Genomic DNA, 23,241 nt, shown 5'->3' with positions numbered 1-23,241 from the left:
GTGTTGAATTGCCACTGTCCTGAGTTGTCATGGAACCATTGAAAAAATTTTAAACTTTTTCCCGCTTCTTTTACTTCTGACCGTTACCGGTTTCATCAGAATGGCGCAATTTTTTTTAAGCTTCGAAATACATAAAAAAAATAGTAAATTAATCGATAAAACCATTGTAAATATGCGCACATCGGGATTTGAACCCATGAGCTCTCATATACATTGAAAATAATAAGAAGTAGACAATAGACATGTACCTTTGAATTATGTAAATTATACTAATGAATTAAATATTATAAAAATCATAGCAAATAACAATGGACACAAGAGCGAAACTATTGATAGTTTATTAAAGAAAAAGGATAAAATTCTTACATTAACAATCATTTCACAAGGCCTTGAAAATACACAATAAACAAATACAAGATATACACAAATTCAAATCGTTACTAAACACTTTCCTTGTCAATAAATGTCACTACACGTTGAGTGAATACCTCACGTAAATGAAACGCCTATTTTTATTGGTATATATATTTGTATTTTTTTTATTTTTTCATTGGTATATTGTTATTTTATCTGTATAAACATTGTAATTATTATAATAAAACAAATAATATTATATAAACATTATAATTAAATAAATGTGGTTAGCTGGAAGAAATGGTGTCTACCCATTAGCTACACCTTTTGTAATTTTTATTTTATAATAAATAATTTTTGATTTGATTTTATTATTTTACAATAAAAAGATATCACTAAACAATGGGTAAAAATACCTTATATTGGATAAATATCAACAACTCCACTAGGGAGAATTTTAATCTACAATAAAGATAGGAGAGAAAAACTTGAAAACTCGGGCGTTTACCAGGTGAACTGTGCTGACTGCCTGTCATATTACATAGGTCAAACTGGAGGGCATTCAAAACCCGAATTAAAGAACACTACACAAACTGGGTGAATGACAAAGGCGAATTATCAAATGTAGCATCACACTTAGGACGGGTTGTTTCGGAGAATTTGAACAATTCATCAAATTTCAACGTTCATTTTCGGGTTCTGTGAAAGACTTATTCAAATTCTGTTTTTATATCATTGTAGGCTAGTTGCTTGAAAAAACTGAAATAAAAACAGAACTTGAAAAAGTCTTTCACAGAACTTGAAAATGAACGTTGAAATTTGATGAATTGTTTAGATTCTCCGAAACAACCCGTCCTTATTAATTATTCGGTAACCGGATAAATCATCACAATGATAATTCATCACATCTTTAAAAAGAAGTTATAATAAGGAATTATGCCTAGGCAATATGCTAGAACTTTCTAGCAAATGCGCGTAATGTGCTAGACCAGGGGTGTCCAAACTAGATGGGACCCAGGGCCAATAAAAAAGACTAAATACATTGGTGGGCCGCAAAATATTTATAAAAATAAAATACTGGTAATAATACGTAATATCGTTATTTTATTATCTACTTTTTCATTAATTTGTCTTTTACAATTCTGTCAACATCAACCTCAATACTAGTGGTAGCTAGGCGCAGTGCATGTTTAAGTGAAGTATCTGTCAATGAAGACCTGTATTTCGATTTAATAAACTTCATTGTTGAATATGCACTTTCACAAAGGTAGGTACTGCCCATCATCGAGCCCATTTTTTGCCCGAAATTCGTCAGTTTCGGGAAACGTTCAGCGAGGAGCTTAAAAAAATCAATTCCTGTTTCCGGACTTTTTTTTGAAGTCGGTTAAAAAAAGGTTCAATGGGCCGCAATAATCTAAACCACAAACCACGGCCCGCGGGCCGTGGTTTGGACAGCCCTGTGCTAGACCAACTCGCAACGTATTTTCGTAGGTAGCTCTAGACGTCAGTCGCCTGGAGACAGGTAGGTACGTAGAATATAATGGTTCGCATTGTCTGGAGTATTCCTGTTACGATGCTTTTTGTATAGGCGAGACATTAATCAATGTGCTATACCAAGACATCAAAGTAGCACACAGTAAGAGTGACCCGTTGAAAACTTGGCTTAATTGTGTATATCGGTGAAAGGTTCAATTCGAGTCAGTTGCGACATTTAGTTGAAGCGAGATTACTCAAGTGATTTATAAATTATTAACATCGCGAAATAGTAACGGTGAAGTTGACATCTGTTTACTGTATAAGTGAATCTCTTGTGATTGGCCTACTCCACCGCCATCTTTCAAACTCGGGCCATTCGACTTGCTTGTTTCGCTGGGACGGCGCTTGCGCATCTTATTGTTTCTACCAAAACTACTGCGAGGGTGACCATGAGTTCCAACAAAAAAACAAGCTCTTAACAACAAGATACTCTAAATACATTTACAAGATCCAAAAACTAAATCAACACTGCCCCCGAAGACACTAGTCCAGAAGAAGATACTTTTACTAAATTTGCATCTTTCGTAGACACAAAGCTGGAGAAACTCAAAACCTAAATACTCGAAAACATTGAAAAAAAATTGTCGGAATTTCAAAAAACTACCGAATTTATTTGTCAAAAGTATGATGACATTATAATTCGTTTGGACTCCATTAATGAAGTTAAAGGAGAAGTCGAAAGCTTAAAAAATGATTTTAAAAATAAAAGTAAAATTATTAAACATCTAGAAACCAGACTGGCTTGTTTAGAACAGTCGAACCACGATAACTGTATTGAAATAACAGGAATTGAAGAAAAAACAGATGAACATCCCAAAGTAACTGCTTTAAACCTAATAAAAAGTGCTAATATCCAAAAGAGAACAGAGAAATAAAAAAAGTACAGAGGATATTACATCAGCAATAAGACAATATGACAGAAGAACAGGTCATCCGAAAAAAAATCTCTTAAAAATTAGAAATTCAGAAACAAGATCAAAAAATTATTGGCAAACAAGAAGGTGACCTCTAACCGTGAGAAAATGATATTCCTAGGAGAATCGCTATCTCCTTATTTTAAAGAACTGCTTTGGAAAGCCAAATTAAAGGGCAGAGAATTAAAATACAAATATATTTGGTTTAAAAATGGATCCATTCTAATGAAAGAAGATGAAGGAAAAAAAACAGAGAAATAAAACACGAAGATGACGTCAATAGAATATAGAAGTTGAATGGTAAAAGGCACCGACAATATTTAATGTATTAAAAATGGATATCGATTTAGGAAAAAAACATTGATTTGGATGACAATACAGAACCTAATTTAACAATTAAAGATTCATTTACTTGCAACAATTTTTTGAAACATTCAAACTTTTTTTTACTTTGTTTGAACATTAGAAGTTTAAGTAAAAACTTTGATGAAACCATAACTATTCTTGATGGCATAGAACATCGTCCTGAGGTATTAGTTTTTACAGAAGCTTGGCTAAAAGATTTGATAAACATACCTAGCATCCCCGGATATACAGTTTACAACAAAAATAATAACTATTTGCAAAACGATGGTGTAGTTGCCTACGTGAAACAAAATTTTCAGGCGACTGTTGAGGAAATTGTTTTCCCTTGAGCAAACTGCTTAAGAATGCAGATATCGAATAATATATGTTTAATAGCCATTTACAGATCTCCGTCCCAGACTCATATAGATAGTTTCCTTGAATCACTGTGTGTCCTGCTTGATTCTACATCTATACAAAATAGGGAAATCATTTTATGTGGTAGTATAAATATTAATACATTAGATTTGAACAGTATATAAACTCAAAAATACCTCTCACTTTTGGCTTTTCACGGCTTAAAGCCAATTATAATTTCACCTACAAGAGTTTTGTCTACTGTTTCTAGTTGCATCGATCACACTATGGTAAAATCTAAATTTGAACCACAGGGAGCTGTCTTCACTACTGACATAACAGATCATGATGCGATATTGCTGAAATTTATGAGCTTTAGACAAAAGAAAATAGCAAAGGAAAATGAAAAAATCTAAACCGTCATAAATATGTAACAATCTTTTGAAGGCTAAATTAAAGGAAGAATCGTGGCAGTCAGTCCTGTCATCGCAAGATGTTAATTTAGCTACTGAAAATGTTTAAAAATGCATGTGGAAAGTTGCTCGTCGGTACAAAGTGTAAAACATAACATCAAATACTTAAAACCTTGGATAAATGATGGAATTATCAAATGCCTTAGAACCCGCGACAAACTGCACAACAAATGTCGAGGAGAGTTTAATAACATCCAACTGCTGGCTTATTATAAGAGATACAGAAACTGGTGTACAAAAATTATAAAATATACAAAGCAAGCGTATTACAGAAGGAAACTGGATAAAGTCAACGGTAATGACAATCAACAGTGGAAGATTATAAAGGAAGCCATAAATATTCAAAAGGAGCAAGTGTCCATAAAAAAATTAGTAATCAATAACAAAATTATCTCATTAGAGGAGGATCCACATATAATTACCAACCATGTTAATAACTTCTTCAGTGATATTGGTCCTACATACGCAAAAAACTTGTGCAGTGCTAATATATAATAAAACCAACGAAATGTATTTTGTTAACAATTTTATACCTGGTACTCAAGTTACAGGAGATAGTTTTAAATTTAAAACTACTAGTATTTTTGAAGTTACTAAAGTTATTAATGAATTAAAAATGTCTTTTTCCTGTGATATCGATGGCTTAAGTATCATGGTGTATAAACAGCATGTTTACGAGTTAGCTGGTCCTATAACTCATATTGTTGATCTTAGTTTTAAGAATGGCATATTTCCTTCTCACTGTAAAAATGCCAAGATTATACCTCTTTTCAAAGGTGGAGATCACGAAAATGTTAATAATTACAGACCAATATCTTTGCTCAATACTCTCTCAAAAATAATAGAAAGACTGGCTAAGTCAAGATTAGTATCATTTTTAGAAAAATACAAAATACTCTCCCACAACCAATTTGGTTTCAGAGAGAACAGAAGTACGAGTGATGCTATATTAAAGGTATTGACCAAAGTCATAAACGCACTGGACTATGGCAACAAAGCTATAGCGGTATTTTTAGACTTATCAAAGGCCTTCGATACGGTTTCCCACGAGTTGCTTCTTAAGAAATTATTATCTTTAGGCATTAATAATACAGCTATGGGTTGGTTCAGATCTTACCTTAGTGATAGAACACAGCAAGTAGAAATAAATAAAATTTTAAGCGATAGTAAATCTATCTCATTTCGAGTACCACAAGGTAGTGTACTCGGGCACATATTATTTCTTATTTATATAAACGATTTATGCAGTCTAAAAATTCCAGGTAACATTGTTAGTTTTGCAGATGACACTGCCTTAATATTTTAGGGTTAAAATAGGAGTGAAACTTTTGAAAAATGTGATACAGGTTTAGGAGTAGTTAATAATTATCTGAGTAATAATATTTTAACTTTAAATACACAAAAAACCAAATATATCACTTTTAGCATTTCTTATAAAAGTCAGCCATCTACCTCTCATAATTGTGTGCAATCGTGTAACTGCAACCCCTTGGAAAGTGTAGACAGCCTCAAATACCTGGGGGTAAAAATTGATAAATTTTCGATGTGAAATGATCATGTCGAAATGTTAGTAAATAAAGTTAGGAGACTTATCTATATTTTTAAAGATCTCAGACATGTACTAGACAAGGAAAAATTAGAAACAGTGTATTTTGCTATAATTCAGTGTCTACTTTTGTATAATATAGTGTGCTGGGGTTCCCGCCTGAAGACTGTAATAGAACCACTTAATATTGCCCAAAAACTGATTCTCAAAGTTATGTACAAGAAAAAATTTACATATCCTACACAGTTACTCTATAAGGAATTTAATATCATTAATTTAAAACAACTATTTATCATACAAACGCTATGCAGATTTTTTAACAATATTAGTTCTGCGAAAAGAACGCAACAAATTCGTACTACAAGAACTGGCTCTGGTCTAAACTTTATGGCAATTCACCCTAAATCCTCATTTGGGCAGAGACATTATTTGTTCTATACTATTTTATAGCCTTCCAGATCACATTAAATCGTCAAATTCCTTGTGTACATTTAAAAAGAATGTTAAATTATTTCTGCCATCCGAGGATTTCCAACATATTCTTTCATCTTTGTCCATTTAAATTGTGGCATAATATTTTGAATACGTTTATTTTTTTTATCCTTTAATTTTTAATGTAATTTTTTTATCTCTTTCTTTCTTCTCTGTTTTTAAAAATAATAGTTTGTTACATTTTTATTGCAATTAAATGTCATGGTCACCCTACATGTTTACAGCATTATATTGTAATGAATAGGCTGATAGGTACCATGTAGGTATCCAATTCGTAGAAACGTCAATGTAACAATATTGTTATCTTAATATTTGAATGATTTTTTTTACTATTTGTACTATTTTAAATCTCTTATAATCTTTGTACTATTTTTTTTATATTTTGTAAAATTATTTACCTCAACACAGGCTTGTCCTAGTGAGGTTAAAAATTCTTAAAAAAAAGATACATTGTAAAGAAACGATAAATAAATTATATATTACATGAATATCGCAGCATCGCTACATTAGAAAACAAACACTCGTTTGATAAAGACAAAGGCCAGCAGTCCTGTTTTTAACAGGAAAACGAATAATTTGACCAGATTTGTAATAAATTAACAATATTTCATACATTGAAGTTTTCTGAGGGCATTCATAGTCTAGTTTACCCGAGATCGGTTGTAAACATAAATTTTCATCTGGCAAAGGTAAAATGGATGCGGCAAAAGTTGGCATAACCATTATTTCTTCAAGGCCAACATAAATAAAGAGAAGACAGGCACTGGCGCTGGAGCTAGGGCCACACGACACTCTCTATCCAGGGCACGAAGGGGGCAACGCGTGTGATCAGATGTGAGCAGGGCTCACTGTCCCTGCGGTATGCGTGCAGCCCCACCAACAGCCGCGTACAAGCCACCTGGTCCCAGTTGAACACCGTCATGGGGGCCCCGAAGGCGTAACTCTGTTGACACACGCATTTACATTAGGCTTTCATTGAATGAATCATTTGATTAATGGCACTCTGCGCAAGTGCCATGAACACATATACACTAGAAATGAATGTCTTCCATATTGATTTGAATGGTAACCAACGTCTCTGACCTAGCACTTTTCGGTTCTAGCCCGTGTAGCATACGCTATGTCTCTTTTACAATAAAATTACCGGACCATCTGATATCGCTATCACATTTGACCGAAATTAAAATTGCATAATGATGATGAAACTCATTTGAAAAATCTTTCAAATTTAAGCATAGAATGGTCAACCATGGATCTAGAAACACGTCAACATCGCATTTCGTGTATTCTTCGTTACTCTATATACTTACCTCAACATACATGTCTACGTTTAGAAAGTTAGCTGGACTGTGGGGTTAGGTACTTTGCTATATCATTAGCAGGTAACGGAGTTAACTCCTGGACTTGCATCAGTATCACAAAGCTCCTCGTGTGGGCCTGGCTAATGGCGAGTAGAAGTTGTGGCATGGACGCACATCTGGGAGCTCGTTAATCCATCACTGAAGTTTGCTAATTAATGTAAAATGGGAAATACTTCATCACACTCTGTGCGAGGTACTTACTCCACAGTCCAGGTATCTGGCGTTCAAGCCCAGATCTGGAGTGATGGAGCAAACGCGCTCCTGGAAGTTCCAAACTACATAACTGAAGTTTGCTAATGAATCTTTGGGAAATACTGCAGCACACTCAGTGTGAGGTAATTACTCCACAGTTCGGGTATCTGGCATTTAAACTCACAACTGGAGTGGTGGAGCAAACGCACACCTGGGAGTTACGCCCACCAAACTACATGACTGAAGTATACTAATGAATCCTTGTGAAATATATTTTTTTGTATAGGGCAATTCACTCTAAAAAGAGTGCTTTGTGCCGTTGAGATAGATAGATACATATCATACATTTAGCCCAGTCAATGAAGGGAAAAAAGACCCAATGTCGGAACTAATTCCACGGAAGCTGAATTTTTCACTGATGTTAGAAGACCTTTAATCATGTATTTTTACAAAAGTCCCCGACTTTCCCCCTTGTGCTTCCTTCCCCAACCCCTCTTGAATATATTTTTCACAGTCTTTCGGAATACGCTAATATCTCCTTAACGGTTTTATTAAATCAAATTATTTATTTTTTGTTTAGTTTCTAATTAGTTATTCTAAAAATTGTTTTCTTTCATTTTTGCGAGAAAAGCTATACAATCTCTACAATTTATTAGTAAAAGAAAAATATCAGTTTTTAAAATAGTATTTCAGAATATATTTGCACATAACTTTTTTCTGAGCTTGTTAATGAAAAAAAATAAATCAACAAAACTTGTAGACAATATTTTTAGCTATAAAATAATATATATAATGATGGGTTTTAATTTATAATAAGGCACGTAGGCTGTTAATAAGGAGCATGGCGCGCGGCGGCTCGAACGCGCAGCGGTTCGCGGCGCAGCGAGAAATTACAAAAACTTAAGGAAAGTAATGATAAATTCATGTGTTTGCTTTATTTTTATAACAAATTCATCTAACGTTGAAGAGTTTTATTATTATTTACCAGTTTTAGTTCGGAGGGGAGGGGGGGAATATAAATATTTTCCCCTACCCAACCGCCGTGCCCTGGTCTGGCTAAACACTGATATTATGTTGTATGATTGTTTGTAACTTATTATTTAAATAAAGTTATGTGAAATAAGCAAAAATGTGACGCGTAAACTGATTCTGGAAATCTGGATTTACCTGCTCTGCCATGTGCTACAACCGTAACGGATTATCATGTCTGAACACACCCCAGTATGACGTAGAAATGGAAGACTCTCTAGACTAGAAAATTATTTGAATATTTACCTAATTTTGTCATAGATAATATTGATAAGTATATAATATAATTTACAAACCGTTTTGTCATTATAATATTTTTTAAGGTATATTTTAAGGAGCCTGTTTGAAAGTAAACCATTTTAGATCTATGCACTATTTGAAGTGATTTGTTGTTTCGGTATTTTATTGTTGATAGGTGCACACAATACCGTCTTCTACTATAAGGGCACACGGGGCCCGTGCCCAGGGCCCCCATTCTCAGGGGGCCCCGAAGGACTGACAATTTCTCTCGCGAAACGCGATAATGCGGGCGGTGTGTGAACATGCGCGCGGAAAAAATTTTGAATGCGATTTTGACCCTTCTGTGTACAGAATTTGTATAAAGAACAAGGTCAGAATCGCTTGCGCCAACATCATTGATGATATAGCCACTAGTTTCTTTCACCTGGCAACACCAGAATATTTTTAAATAATTTATCTTTGGAATCGAAATGTCAAATTTGCCGCGATGCAAATTTGATGCGTGATACTTGACGAAAACATCGTAAAACCTATCAATTTATCAAATTAACGCAATTAATGTTGTTTTGGTACATATTTTATTGTTCTAGGAATGTGTTTCGGTCAATAAAATATATGATAGCTCAAAATTAATCCACAAAACATTCAATTTAAAATTCAAAGTGGTGCTTTGTTAGGGAAAGGGAAAGGAAGGGGGCCCCATCAGGCCCGACCCATGACAGGTTAAACTTTCAGTCTGATAGGAAAAGGGCCCCAAATTCTCGTGTGCCCAAGGGCCCCAGCCTAGTTTAAGACGGCACTGGGTGCACATAATAAAACAAGTGAGAATTTCCACAAAAGAATTTTTAGAACTTCGCCATAACATAAGTCTGCAATATTTTTATGTGGTGAAAGGGTAGTCCCACGCTGTCGTAGGTATTTTTTTCACATAACTTTATTTAAATAATAAGTTACAAACAATCATACAACATAATATCAGTTTTTAGCCAGACCAGGGCACGGCGGTTGGGTAGGGGAAAATATTTATATTCCCCCCTCCCCTCCGAACTAAAACTGCTAAATAATAATAAAACTCTTCAACGTTAGATGAATTTGTTATTAAAATAAAGCAAACACATGAATTAATCATTACTTTCCTTAAGTTTTAGTAATTTCTCGCTGCGCCGCGAACCGCTGCGCGTTCGAGCCGCCGCGCGCCGTGCTCCTTATTAACAGCCTACGTGCCTTGTTATAAATTAAAACCCATCATTATATATATTATTTTATAGCTAACAGGCTCAGAAAAAAGTTAACAGGCTCAGAAAAAAGTTGTGTGCAAATATATTCTGAAATATTATTTTAAAAACTGATATTTTTCCTTTACTAATAAATTGTAGAGATTGTATAGCTTTTCTCGCAAAAATGATAGAATACAATTTTTAGAATAGCTAATTAGAAACTGAACCAAAAATAAATAATCTTATTTAATAAAACCATTAAGGAGATATTAGCGTATACCGAAAGGCTTTGAAAAATATATTTAAGAGGGGGTGGGGAAGGAAGCACAAGGGGGAAAGTCGGGGACTTTTGTAAAAATACATGTTTAAAGGTCTTCTAACATCTGTGAAAAATTCAGCTTCCGGGGAATTAGTTCCGACACAAAACCTTCATTGACTGGGCTAATTGAAGTTATTCAAGTCTATGAACTTATATAGAACTGAAAAAACGCGAGAATTGTTGAGAGACACATATACGAAATACTAAGGGCAGACTGGTGGCTGATTTAAATAAGCAAATGATATTTGCCTTCAAAAGAAGGATAATTTTTTCAACTGCAGACATGATCAAGAGTCTCCTCCCCCACACCGCAATGGCAGAATTAACTTTCTAGTATCCGAATTTTAAATAAATATGTTGCAAAATCTCGTTGTATCTCCGACGTCTTCTCTATTATTATTATTTTTTTTTTTTTTCGTTTTATTGAAAAAATTTTTGATACATATATATACAGGTACATACATAATAACAAAAAATAAAAGAGAGTAACAAAAAAAATCCCACAAAGGCGAGGCCTGTGCGTGGGCATTATTATTTGTATGTGGATATTTAAAACAGTGGTTTAAATAAAAATAAAATATTGTACATGGTGATTGATTTTACCGTAATTTCAGTTACTTTTTACTAAAATTCCAAAAATATTTAAGTGCTCAATGAATATTAATTGGTACAACAAGTATTAATTGATACAACAAACACATAGCAGACTTTATTATATATCTACTCTTAAAGCTAATTAGTTGTAAGTATAATTAATGGCTTTGTTAATAACTTATAAGAAAAAAATATCTATTTTGGCTGTTTTGAGCCAAGTTTTGATATATTTTTTATATGAATGAAGATTTTGACGAGTGGTCTCTTTAAGGGTTGAACATACTGAATTATAGATTTTTGGAGCAATAAAACTAATGTGTCTCTGGGCCTGTCTAGTTTTACAGTGGGGTATAACATACTCACAGGCGCCACATCTTCGACTGGAACGATTAGAATTTTTAATAAAATTGTTTGGGTGCTTGTAGATAAATTTAAGACATTGAAAACTATAGGTTTGTCTAAGGTCCAAAATATCGGTTTCCCTAAACAATTGTTTGGAGGGATAAGATTTACTTTTCTGGTACATAATCTTAATTATTGATTTTTGGGCAATTTCTAATGGTTTGAGATGATTATTGTAACTTCCTCCCCAACCAATTATTCCATAGGAAATAGATGAATGAACTAGTGCATCATAAACTAATTTTATGGTTTTTATATTAACTATATTACACATTCTTTTAAAAATATAATTTAAATATCTCAGTTTGTTAACAGTTTTTTCTATATGGCTGGTCCATTTTAGTTGAGAATCTATGGTTACACCTAAGTACTTAATATTTTTTCCTGATTTCATCTCTTTACAGTTTGTGCATGCGGTAAGGTTACAATTTACATTATGAAATCTTAAATTAAGATTAGTTTTGGGAGCTGACTTCAGTGTGTTATAGAAAGGAATACAGAGAGTTTTTTCATAATTTAAAGTAAGAAAGTTTCTATCTAGCCACTCTTTGACAATAGTAATACATTTGTTAGCCTTATTAGTTGTGTCTTCCCATGTATTTCCTTGGACTGTTATTGCAGTATCGTCAGCAAATGAGAAAATATTACCAGGTATAACAATGTTACATAAATCATTTATATAGATTAAAAAGAGTAGCGGCCCTAATACAGTCCCTTGTGGAACACCGTGTTTTACTGTATCAAAATTGCTCAAACACATTCCAATTTTTGTACATTGTTGTCGATTCGAAATGTAATTTTGTAAAAGCATGAGACATTTATTTTTAATTCCAATGTTGGATATTTTATTTAAGAGAGTACTATGGTTGACTGTGTCAAAGGCTTTCTTCAAATCTAAAAAAATTGTTAGGGTTTTAATATTTGAGTCTAGGTTAGAATAAATTCTATTGGTTAAATTAAATATAGCATCGTCAGTGCCGAGTTTGGTTCTAAAGCCATATTGGTTAGCTGATAGGAGTGCATGAGATTCCAGAAAATCGATGATTCGTTTTTTTATACATTTTTCTAATATCTTGGACAATTGAGAAGTTAAGGTGATTGGTCTGTAGTTGTCTGTTTTACATCGAGGTCCTGATTTGTGTATTGGAATGATATTCGCAAGTTTAAATAAATCCAGGAAAATACTCTTACTGATACATGCGTTAAATATATGATGTAGTGGTTTGATTATATGTTGTTTTATGGATTTAATTGTAGCATTACTTAAGTTATCAGGACGATTTGCAGACCTAACGCTTATGTTATCAATATGGTTTGAGATTTCAACTTCTGTAATTTCCATGAATTCAGATAGTTCAGAGGTAGAATTTTTAGTCTCTAAATAGTCTGAGAATACATTCTGAGAGTGTAAGCTAAGAGAAGGGTTATTGTCTATTAGGGTAGATGCAATGTTTGTGAAAAAGTGATTGAAATTGTTTGCAATATCTTCAGCATTCTCTAAGATTATATTATGTTCGGTTACAATTTTTTGGGGAATTTTGTGATCCTTTTGTTTCCTGTTTGAGATCTCATTTATGATGTTCCATGTTTTTCGTGAGTCGTTTTGTGCTTTTTGGAGTTGTTCAGAATAGTACTGTTGTTTGCATTTTTTTATAAGAGTATTAAGGTAATTTCTATATATAATATAATGGTTCCTTTTGCTGTAATTTTGTGTTTCATTGTTGGTTATGCAATGGTTTTCGTAAGTTTTGTAAGATTTGAATAGTTTATTTCTATGATGTATTGATATTATTAGACCACGTGTGATCCATGGTTTTATGTGTCTATGTTTACTTTTAGGTGGTTTTCTTTGTTCATAACATTTTTCAATGTGGTTTTGAATAATTTCATAAAAGTTATTTAGAGACATATTAGGGTCGTTATTAGAAAGCACCGAATCCCATGTTTCGGTTGTTAGTGATATGTCTAGTGATAGGTAATTAATTTTTGTTTTTATTTCCTGCTGGTTATTGGGATCGATGTTTCTGGGAGAATTTATAACGCAATGACCGTAGAAGGTGGGATAGTGGTCTGTAATGTCAATTTTTAAGGTAGCAGATCTATTTGGGTATTTTTTTTTTGCTTTCAGAAATATGTGATCAAGACATGAATCATTAGGATGATTGGGCCTAGTAGTACTGTTCAGGTAAGATAGGTAACCTTTGGTGTACAGTAAGTTTAAGTATTCGTTTGCAGATGGATTTAGTATTGCGTTTTGTATATTTATATTAATGTCTCCCATTAAAAATGAAAAATCAAATTGATTTGAGCTATGTTCGTCAATAAAAGTTTTAATTTCGTGTATGAACAAATTTGTGGATAATGAGGGAGAGCGGTAAGCTGACAAAATAGAATACTTTTTTCCTTGAGAGGTAAAGGTTGCGTGGACAGCATTTGAATATTTGAAATTTGGGCGGACAATGTTAATATTAGATATAGAATGTACATTATAAAATATGGTAATGCCATCATGAGAGGTGTGTCTAGCTGGAATTGAAAAAGAAATATAGTTTGGTAGGCTGAAAGGGATACATTCGCGCATTTGCGTTTCGGTAAGAGATATAAAATCAATTTGGAAAGATAACGAGTTTAAAAGGATACAGAACTCATCAAAATGTTTTCTAATACTTCTGATGTTCATATTTAGTACATTGAAAGATGTGTCTTCGAAGATTGAGTTCAGGTCTTGATAATTTTCGCATTCATGGTTTTCCGGGATGCTATATACTTCTAAGGAGGCCATTTTTATTGAGTCCGGGAGGTATCCAAAGAAGTTGTAGAAGTGAGGCACGGTTACTGGAGTGGAATGTCGCTCGCATCTTTGACATATATTATTGGTGAATCCTTATTTTTACGGAGAAGGACGTTCCCGTTTTTCGTCCACGCATATTGGTATGCCATTGATTTTGTTGCTCTCGCTAGCCAGAGTAATTGCTTGTTTTGTGGCGTCAGCTTTTCATTTATGTAGATAGGGTTTATCGAGGTGGAGTGATTTATATCTTTGGCGGAGAAATATCCCGCTTTCTTTTTTTGGGAAAGGATCCTGTCTTTCAATTCTTTTGTAGCCATCTTTATTGTTATACATTTCTTTAGTGAGTTGGTGTAAATGTTTATTATGGAATTATTATTTAGTAAATCTTCACACCCTATTTTTTTAAAGATGGATTCTATAGGTATTTTAGGATTTTCTTCTTTTTTAGTTTCGATTCCGTTGATTTCGAGCGATGTTTCAAGGCAATTTTGTAGAGATTGATTTACAACAGATTTTAAATTTTTGTTTTCTTTTTCCACTTCCTTGATTTTTTTGTGGAGTTTATTTCTCTCTACTTCATAGTCATCAATTTTTAGTGAAAGAAAGTCAATGGTCTTGGTGAGTTCGCACAGCTGGTTCTTGAGGTTTTTTACATCTTTTAATTCAGCAGAGAATTTTTTTTCTATAATTTCCGACATATCTTTTTTTAAGCTATCGATGTTTTTTTGGTTTTCAGTGTTTTGATATGCTATTTGAGACATTATGTCTTTTTTCATTACGTCCATTTTTTTTCTAGGAACTGTATAATTTTATCTTCGCTATCCAGAATGGTTGTCTTGCCTCTGGTGGTGCTCATTGTGGATTTTTAAAAATAAGTTTATTGTTCAATTAGATGCTCTATTTTTTTTAATAGGGTTTCAAAAATATTACACGTTACAATGCAGATTAAAATTAAATTTAAAAGAACCAAAAAAATGCGGTTGAAAAAAAAAAGCAGCAAAGTTTTTTTTTTTTTGGAAACTGTGGGGTTTGAACTGACTTCCCGTATTCCACGGAGAGTATTGGCGAAACGTTTATACCACCAGGCTACTGACCGCCTGTGACGTATCGATAAATAATTATAATATTAAATGTGAGGGCACAGGTCCGTTTGTATTTGTTGTAATAAAAGGTTTTGATTGAGTTTGCAAGCCGGTCACTGTCACTTCAAATTGTCACTTTAATCACTTAAAATTGTAATGACTAGGCCGTTTAGACTAAACTAAATTGGATGAATCACTTCACTGGTTTTACAGGTAAACACCAACCGTCGGTTGTTTGATTTTGGTGAGATTTTAACTATGAATTTGAGCGATTTTTGTGGAGCGATTATTTGACGTGCGCACTGTTTTAAATGTTGTTGTTGTTATCAAATTATTAAATTTGCTTTTGTTTAAAAAAAAAATATTATTAATATAAAGATTTTTTAGCGGTGTTTTCCGATGTCTATCTCACTAGGATATAGCTGTATCGAGACATTAAATGACAATGTGAAAATTATAAAAAATAATAATAATAAATGATAAATTGGTTAATCAACATCTAGTTGGAGTACATAAAGGGGTTTTTATAAAACTTTTGATCTTGGTTGATGATCCAAGACTTGGTGTCTGTTTTATATATTTTTTAAATTGTGTTCAGTCTAATGGCTAGTGGGAAAGCATTATATAGCCTTGTTGCAAAATAAAATTTCTAAAATTTCTCTGGTCTAAAGTTGTTTTAGCGAAAGGGATTAGTAAGAGTTTATGTTCTTTGGTTCTAGTATCACGAGCAGTTTGGACATTGTCAAAAGTATTTTTGTGTTTGAAGAGGTATGCTAGTATTTTTTTGGCATAAAGTTGCCTATTGTCCATAACACAGATTTTCCTAACCGAGGTGCTTGTGATCGGTAGTTTGAGGATAATCTTTATTATATGTTTCTGAGCTTTGGAGATTGGATCAATGGCGGCAGTGTTTGCTCTTCCACATGCTATGATACCCTACTCTAGTTACATGTCTAGTTCCTGGGAAATTTATCCCACTCTGTGCGAGATACTTACCCCACAGTCCAAGAAGCTGGCGTTTAAACCCCGAGCTGGAGTGGTGGAGCGGACGCACACCTGGGACCTCCTATCTTCGTGACTGACTCTTATGAATGGGTCTTCAGGAAATGCTTCATTGCACTCTGCAGGACGGATTATTTTCACACCCATCTGTAATAAGTAAGACACGGTTAGGTAACAGAGACGTTAACTCCACACGGGAGGTTGACTATTATATTAAGTTCTCCTCTGATTTATGTTTCAAACAAAACAAGTAACATATTTAAAAAAAAATCCTAATAATTAATTATTGCTCTTACTGTACAAATGACAAGTAAACAGAAATCACCCTCAAATTATTAACTTTAATAACTCCAAATACCCTACTCGTCGCTCATTTACGGAAAATATTGCAAAGTGACTCCTTGTCTTATTATTTACTTTAATATATATTTTTTTTATTACAAGATAATACATTACAAAATGATAACAAAGTAATAATGTATTATTCCCAATGAGTTTGTAAAACTCATTTCGGGAAAGACAACATTAGAAAGGACAAGGCAAATAAATAAAATACATTAAAATAAATAAACGCAGATGTTTTTATGGAGTACCAGAGAAAGATTGTGTTAGTCATTAATGAAACTGCTAAGGAAATATCTTTTAAGAGCTTTTGTCAATGTTTTTTTGTTCGTTGCCGGAAGTTTTAAATTACTAGGTAATGCGTTATATTGTTTATGTGCAATGTATTGTAAGGAGTTAATTCCAAATTTGGTCGTGTAAGTAGATGACGATAAATATATTTGATTTTGTGATCGTGTTTCGTGCTGTGCTGCTATTTTAACTATTTTAATCAGTTTTACTAGCGTTGATATATCAAATCATGGTTAGTATCAGTATCAGCTGGTTAAATAGTTACTTATCTGGTAGAACCTTATTTGAGAAAATTAAATCTTATATATAAAAATCATTTTTCGCCACTAGTGGCGTACCGCAAGATAGAAATCTTGATCCAGTTTTATTTCTTGTTTTTATAAACGACATAGTCAACTGCTTTAAAGATGTTAATGTATTGCAATTTGCCGACGATACTAAATTACATAACAAAATCAGTTACTCAAGGACTGGCCAAGTTAACGCGCCAATCTTCCGGATACACAGACCTTCTTGGGTGGAAAAAAGGACGCAGTGTGGGTACAACACTCACCCTAGAGCCCCATCCAAACAGTATCAGACCACCCGCGCCATTGGGCAGGGCCCCTCCAGCGTGCAGGCAGGCCGGAAGGATGTTTCTAGTAAAGACCACCCTGAAATATCGAACACAACTCTAGTTCCTGGGTAGCTGGGTAGTCAGTCATTGACATGATTTAAATTTATGTATAGGTACCTTACTTTCATATTATTGTCTATCAACGGATAAATTTTTATTAAGGGTGAAATCACGTTTTATTCAGTGTACCCGTAACTTAATGAAGGTCTAAAATTATAACAAAGGTTTACTAAATTAAAAAACAGATTTGGCTCTCAGAATTTTTTTGAATCGTTGTAATGTACATATTTGGCTCTTTGGCCAATAAGTTTGCCGACCACTGTGCTAGTGTAACAAAAACACATGATTTTGCATTACTACGTATAGCATCGCCTTAAATCCATGGCGTCTAATCTGCTATACACTATTTTGAAAAGACAAACTAAATCAGTCATTGTACGCCTTGATGATAAGTCGCTCAAGTTTAGTAAGTCCATTGAAAAGGTATAATTAAGATCTTCGACTGAATATTCCACATAGTCGCAATATTTTATTATTATCAATATTATGGTTTTGAAATTGGCGCAACTATGGAATAGCGAGGTGAACAATGGATTTGGGAAGGAGGATTGATATTAAGGGCACTAAGGGATTACTTAATCAGGTAATCACTGCACAACAGGCTGGTTGACATTTGTTGCAATTGTCAGCTACACTCTGTGACCTAGAATGGTAAGATTGCATTATTGATGTTGTTGATTATGATATTGTTGAAAATATATACTTTTTTTTTGTATGAAGATTTCCATAATACATTTTCAACTACAACCATCAGTAATGTTGTATTTTTCAATCTTACCACCCTAGCTTACTGAAAAGTCACGGACAGCCACTGATAGGTATGTGCAAAAAAGGATAGGTGGTGAGTAACAGGTTGAATGCGGGAATGAAAGTAAAAACACTTACGGCCTGTCCATCTCCACCAGGGAAATGTCGTTGTACCTGGAAGACACTTCGCGATTGAAGTTCGGGTGAGGAACCTTCCTGATGATGGAGTGCACTACGTCAGCAGTGTAGTCGAAGTCTCCTTCCCATACCCCTCCCAGACCCACTAGTTCGGGGTCAAATAAACTGAAAAATGAAAGCGAAAAGAATATTTCCAGATAACTTATAAATTACAGTTAATAGCGAGTTTGGACAGTAACCCCACTAAAGAATAACATATTTAATTTTTACAACATACATATCTATATTTTTCAGTACGCAAGGAAGTTCAGAAATAATGTTAGTGATACCAATAGGTTTAGAGTCATCATCCAGATTTCGCTCAACTTTTTATTGGTCTCTTCGAATAAGCTCACCTGCTGGAAGCATTGGGGGACAAGCAGTAAGCACTGGCCAGCAACCAGCGATCGCTCACTAGGCTCCCGTAGCAGGACCAGCTGATGTTGCTCCTGTCTCCGCGACCCAGCACTGCCTGGGAGCATAAAAACTTATATTATTTTATTTATTTATTCACGCCTTGAAGACTTACATGTAAACTTTGTTTTACGTAAATTTATTCTCAAGTAAGTATTTAACATGATAAACTGAGTATGAGCGATATAAGCAGATACATAATTAAAATAATATAAATAGTTGTATATAATAACAATAGTAGAAAATAAGTCTTATGGTTAGTACACACGCAAAGCTCACATCAAAAGTTAATGTACAGCGCATCATCTTTTCTACCGACACACGACGCTATCAAATATTTGTACCTATGGTAGGAGAGGGGGTCAGTTGAATTCGAGAGCGGCCGAGGAACATAATTTCATCTGTCAAAGTGACAACTTTACTAAGGGAACACGGAACTTAGTTGGTAGCTCCGTAATTAAAATGACCCCCTCTCCTTTTTGCGGCGGAGAGGGGGACGCATAACTTTTCAAATATCGCGTCGGGAGCGGTTACGTAAAATAAATTCGGTTAGCGAAGTTCAGAACCACACTTATAGCGCGTTATCTTTTTACGTGTGTCGGGTCTGTATGGGATTGTATGGCGAGCGCTATTGTGCTTTATATTATCTGTTGATGTGAGCTTTGCGTGTGTACTAACCATTAAGGTAATTAATTCGTTAACTAGAAACTTTTCACCGTCCTCAAAATAAACCCAAAACATTTCATGGCTTTGGTAAGTTTTTAGATTTTCACGGCCAAAAGCATATTTGTTGTTTGTTTTAGGGGTGTTATGCCTTGTTGCGCTAACTCCTTCTTTAGCCGACGTTTCGGACAGCGTTGCAGTGTCCATCATCAGGGCAGATCCGGTAGATCCGAAGATGTGTAAATTTTGGTTGTCGAGTTTGTGCTTATTTATTTGTGGCCTGGGCCCGTCCAAGTGCGAAATGCCAACGGAAGTGGCGAAATCTTGTGGCGAATTCTGAAAGCACAGTATTTATGTTAGCCTGGGGCCCATCCACGTGCGAAATGCCAACGGAAGTGGCGCCATCTTGTGGCGAATTCTAGAATTAGAAAACCGATTGACAGCGGTTAGAGTAGATGTACCCAGTATCAAGGTATAAATGCAATGGTTTTATATTGTATTATTATATGGTATTGAAGTATACTTAGACATGTTATTTGCGTTTAGCTTTGGTGTAGCCGTCAATTACCGGATACCAAGAGCTGTTGAGCTTAGCTCCGTCGTCTCTATTGATATTAAATGGATTTTTGTAGATTTCAATTGCCTCCATAATCAGGCGTGATCTATAAGTTTTGGGTCTTCCCAGGACCCCGGGAGCAAATCCAAAGTAATGGCCGGTTTCAATTAAATGTTCGGCGATTGCCGATTTATCAGGGTGGCCAAGTTTACAAGCACGAAAATGTTCTGCTATCCTTTTGGAAATCGTCCGCTCTGTCTGGCCTATATAAACCTTGTCACAACCAGAGCAGCTGATTCCGTTGGCATTTCGCACTTGGACGGGCCCAGGCCACAAATAAATAAGCACAAACTCGACAACCAAAATTTACACATCTTCGGATCTACCGGATCTGCCCTGATGATGGACACTGCAACGCTGTCCGAAACGTCGGCTAAAGAAGGAGTTAGCGCAACACGGCATAACACCCCAAAAACAAACAACAAAAATTTCATGGCTTTGTTAGTTATTTCATTAATATAAGTAATAAAAGTTACTTTCTGTCAAAAATAATACCATGGTCCATATTTTGCTCAACTCTTTTTATAAAAATGCTCTTGATGTTATATTGATGCTTAACCAATCGAGTTATTTTTGGCATATTATGCCAAGTTTGAAAAAACGTTTTGATCGATCATTCGCCATAATGTGCCAAATTTATAGAACCTATGAAAGATGGGATAACCTGTGAAATCTATGTGGATTTATTGGGATTTAAACCGCAGAAAGCAGTTTCATATGTTTGCATATAAACATTTTGGGGAATGGAATTAATTAAATCATTAGGTAAAATGTATACGTACGACACTACCGCTCAAGTGGATAATGGGATTTTTTGATTCGGGCAAAAGTTATTATTAGACATTTTTCAATATTTAGGAACATTTGTTGGAAGAGGTACATCACTCTTGTAACCTCACAAGATTTAATTGTAATACGTAACAATCGTTGAGATTACTAATAGTTTTTTTTAAATTTTAAGATCATCAGAAAATATAAGTATCATAACTCCATCAAAAACGGAAGTTATGTTGTTGATAAACAAGGAAAACAATACTGCTCCTAAATGAGACCCTTGTGAAACGCCGGTGAAATTTCCAAATTGGTGTGAAAATGTAAATTGAGTTTAACTGATATTTTTCTTTCAAAATTGGAGACAGAAAAAAAAATTGTTTCTGAAAGGTACCAATTCTTTCAAAAGTTTCATTAAATTGTTAATTTATGATAATAAGCCTTACAATATGCGGAAAATCAGCGGTGGTATTAATTCGAGTTGGTTCTAGGGACAAGGTGGAGGGAGGTGCTGACGCGCATAGGTTTCCTCTACGCCAGCCGGAACTGTTCCTCTGACACGGGAAAATCTTTTCAGCCAACTCCACGCAGTCTGTAAACAACAATGGAATGAATGCATCAACAAATGGACAAATCGACGAATTGACGGAGAGACGGATTGGCGGATTGAATATTTGCAAGGAAATCTGTCAATTTATTCGTTTAAGGCCTGCAGTCCCGTTTTTAACAGAAAAACGAATAATTTTAGCAGATTTTTAATTAGAATTAGACGTCGGATAGACTGATGGACGGATGATTTAATGTTCAGCTTCATAATACTTACAGTCCCTGGCCTTGGAACCATTCTTCCGCTGCTTAACTGCTCCGGATGGCAGTGGCGGGCAAGATAACTCGCAGCAGACCAGCTGACCCCGGGGGACACTTCCCGGACACTCCTGAAAACAAACAAACAAAACATTATTATGTGACAAAGATGACCTTCATGGTACTATGTACCATGACCTCCTGGGATCCTAAACCGTCGTGGGCACTTACATTTGTATTCCCTGTAGGTGAAAAATAACGAAAGGAAATCCTTTTTAGGAAAAATATGAAGAATTCACTATATTCTGCAAGACGAGATTTTCACCTCGGTGATACATTGAACTATGATATTATGGGCCTGACAACTCTGTGGTTTAAAATAAGATATATTTACTGGCGGCAGAGTTCCACGCGCATCAACCGCAGTAGCTAACGGGCAGGCGGAGTATGGTCGACAAACTCCGGAGACTCCTCTCACAGTGCAGCCAGTTCCTATAACAAAATAATAGACCCGTATTTCTCTGCCATTCATTATAATATTTGAGGTTATTCTGATTATTAAGGCTCCGTAGTAAGTGTTCAAAGTTGGTTTGAAAGGGAAATATGTAAATACGAATGTTAGAGGGAGCACACTAATGTTAAAAAAACGACAATAATTGAGCGAAAATGAAGAAAATATTAAATAAAACACCACTCGTTTGAAGTAGAGCAAAAACCTCTGGACAAATGCTTTTGTTACATTTAAAGGTACACTATGAATTTTATTATGCCTATAACATATTGAATAACAGAAAAAAACGTGTTTTTAATAATTTTCGGAGCTTACTTTGCGATTTTTTTTTCTGTCGAGGGAATTTCATATAATTAAATTTTCGGCAAAATGTATAGATATTATCTTAAAAAATAACATATTTTTTCTTTGGAACCGAAATCCGCGTATAGTGAGACACGTAATAGAATTTTTGTCACATTGAAAGCTTTATTTATTTGCGTTATAAACAGCCTTTAAACATTCATATTTTACAGTGTTAGGATTTTTTTGTATATACCCAATAGAATCATGACATTAAAAATTTAAAACCAAATTGAAAGAAAAAAAAACATAACAATAGCATACATAAACAGTTCTGATAAAGTGAAACTATTTAAAAGCACAAAAAGTGATTTTTCAAATACTTTCTCGGTTTACTTTTAAACATGGAATTTACCCATGAACACAACAATGGAATAAAGTTACTGCTGTTATTCAAACTTATTTCATACAATTTAAATTGAAAGCAGAACAGGAAAAAAGTAAGGAAATGTAATGAAAAAAATATCAATAAAATAATAAGTTTTCTGACAAATTCGATGGAATGTTATGAATTTATTTAGGTTTGGTTTTACGCCCAGCCTAGTCATAAAAACTATACTCTCGAAAATTATACACAAAGTTTTAAAGCATGAAATAATGTTAAACTGATCAACTGTTTATGAAACAATATTAGTAAAACA

At 34.3% G+C, this 23,241-nt stretch overlaps 1 protein-coding gene across 1 annotated transcript in view; it reads right to left on the bottom strand.

Annotated features, from left to right (window-relative positions):
* Positions 1-1,818: 1,818 nt before the first annotated feature.
* LOC149411161 (serine protease snk-like) overlaps positions 1,819-23,241 on the bottom strand; it is a 42,653-nt gene continuing 21,230 nt past the window's right edge. The window contains exons 6-12 of the mRNA XM_089647647.1: positions 21,767-21,878; positions 21,390-21,535; positions 18,836-18,951; positions 18,441-18,605; positions 17,433-17,532; positions 16,241-16,393; positions 1,819-6,960 (exon numbers count right to left, since the gene is read on the bottom strand). Coding sequence (XP_089503773.1) covers positions 6,793-6,960; positions 16,241-16,393; positions 17,433-17,532; positions 18,441-18,605; positions 18,836-18,951; positions 21,390-21,535; positions 21,767-21,878 — 960 coding nt within the window. The 3' untranslated portion in view covers positions 1,819-6,792. The remainder of the gene's footprint in view (positions 6,961-16,240; positions 16,394-17,432; positions 17,533-18,440; positions 18,606-18,835; positions 18,952-21,389; positions 21,536-21,766; positions 21,879-23,241) is intronic.

Source organism: Hesperophylax consimilis, chromosome 26, assembly GCF_061612785.1.
Source record: "Hesperophylax consimilis isolate HC1 chromosome 26, BYU_Hcon_1.0, whole genome shotgun sequence".
In the NCBI taxonomy this organism is placed as follows: domain Eukaryota; kingdom Metazoa; phylum Arthropoda; class Insecta; order Trichoptera; family Limnephilidae; genus Hesperophylax; species Hesperophylax consimilis.
Note: the sequence above shows the minus strand (reverse complement) of the source record. Positions and strands in the feature narration are given on the sequence as shown.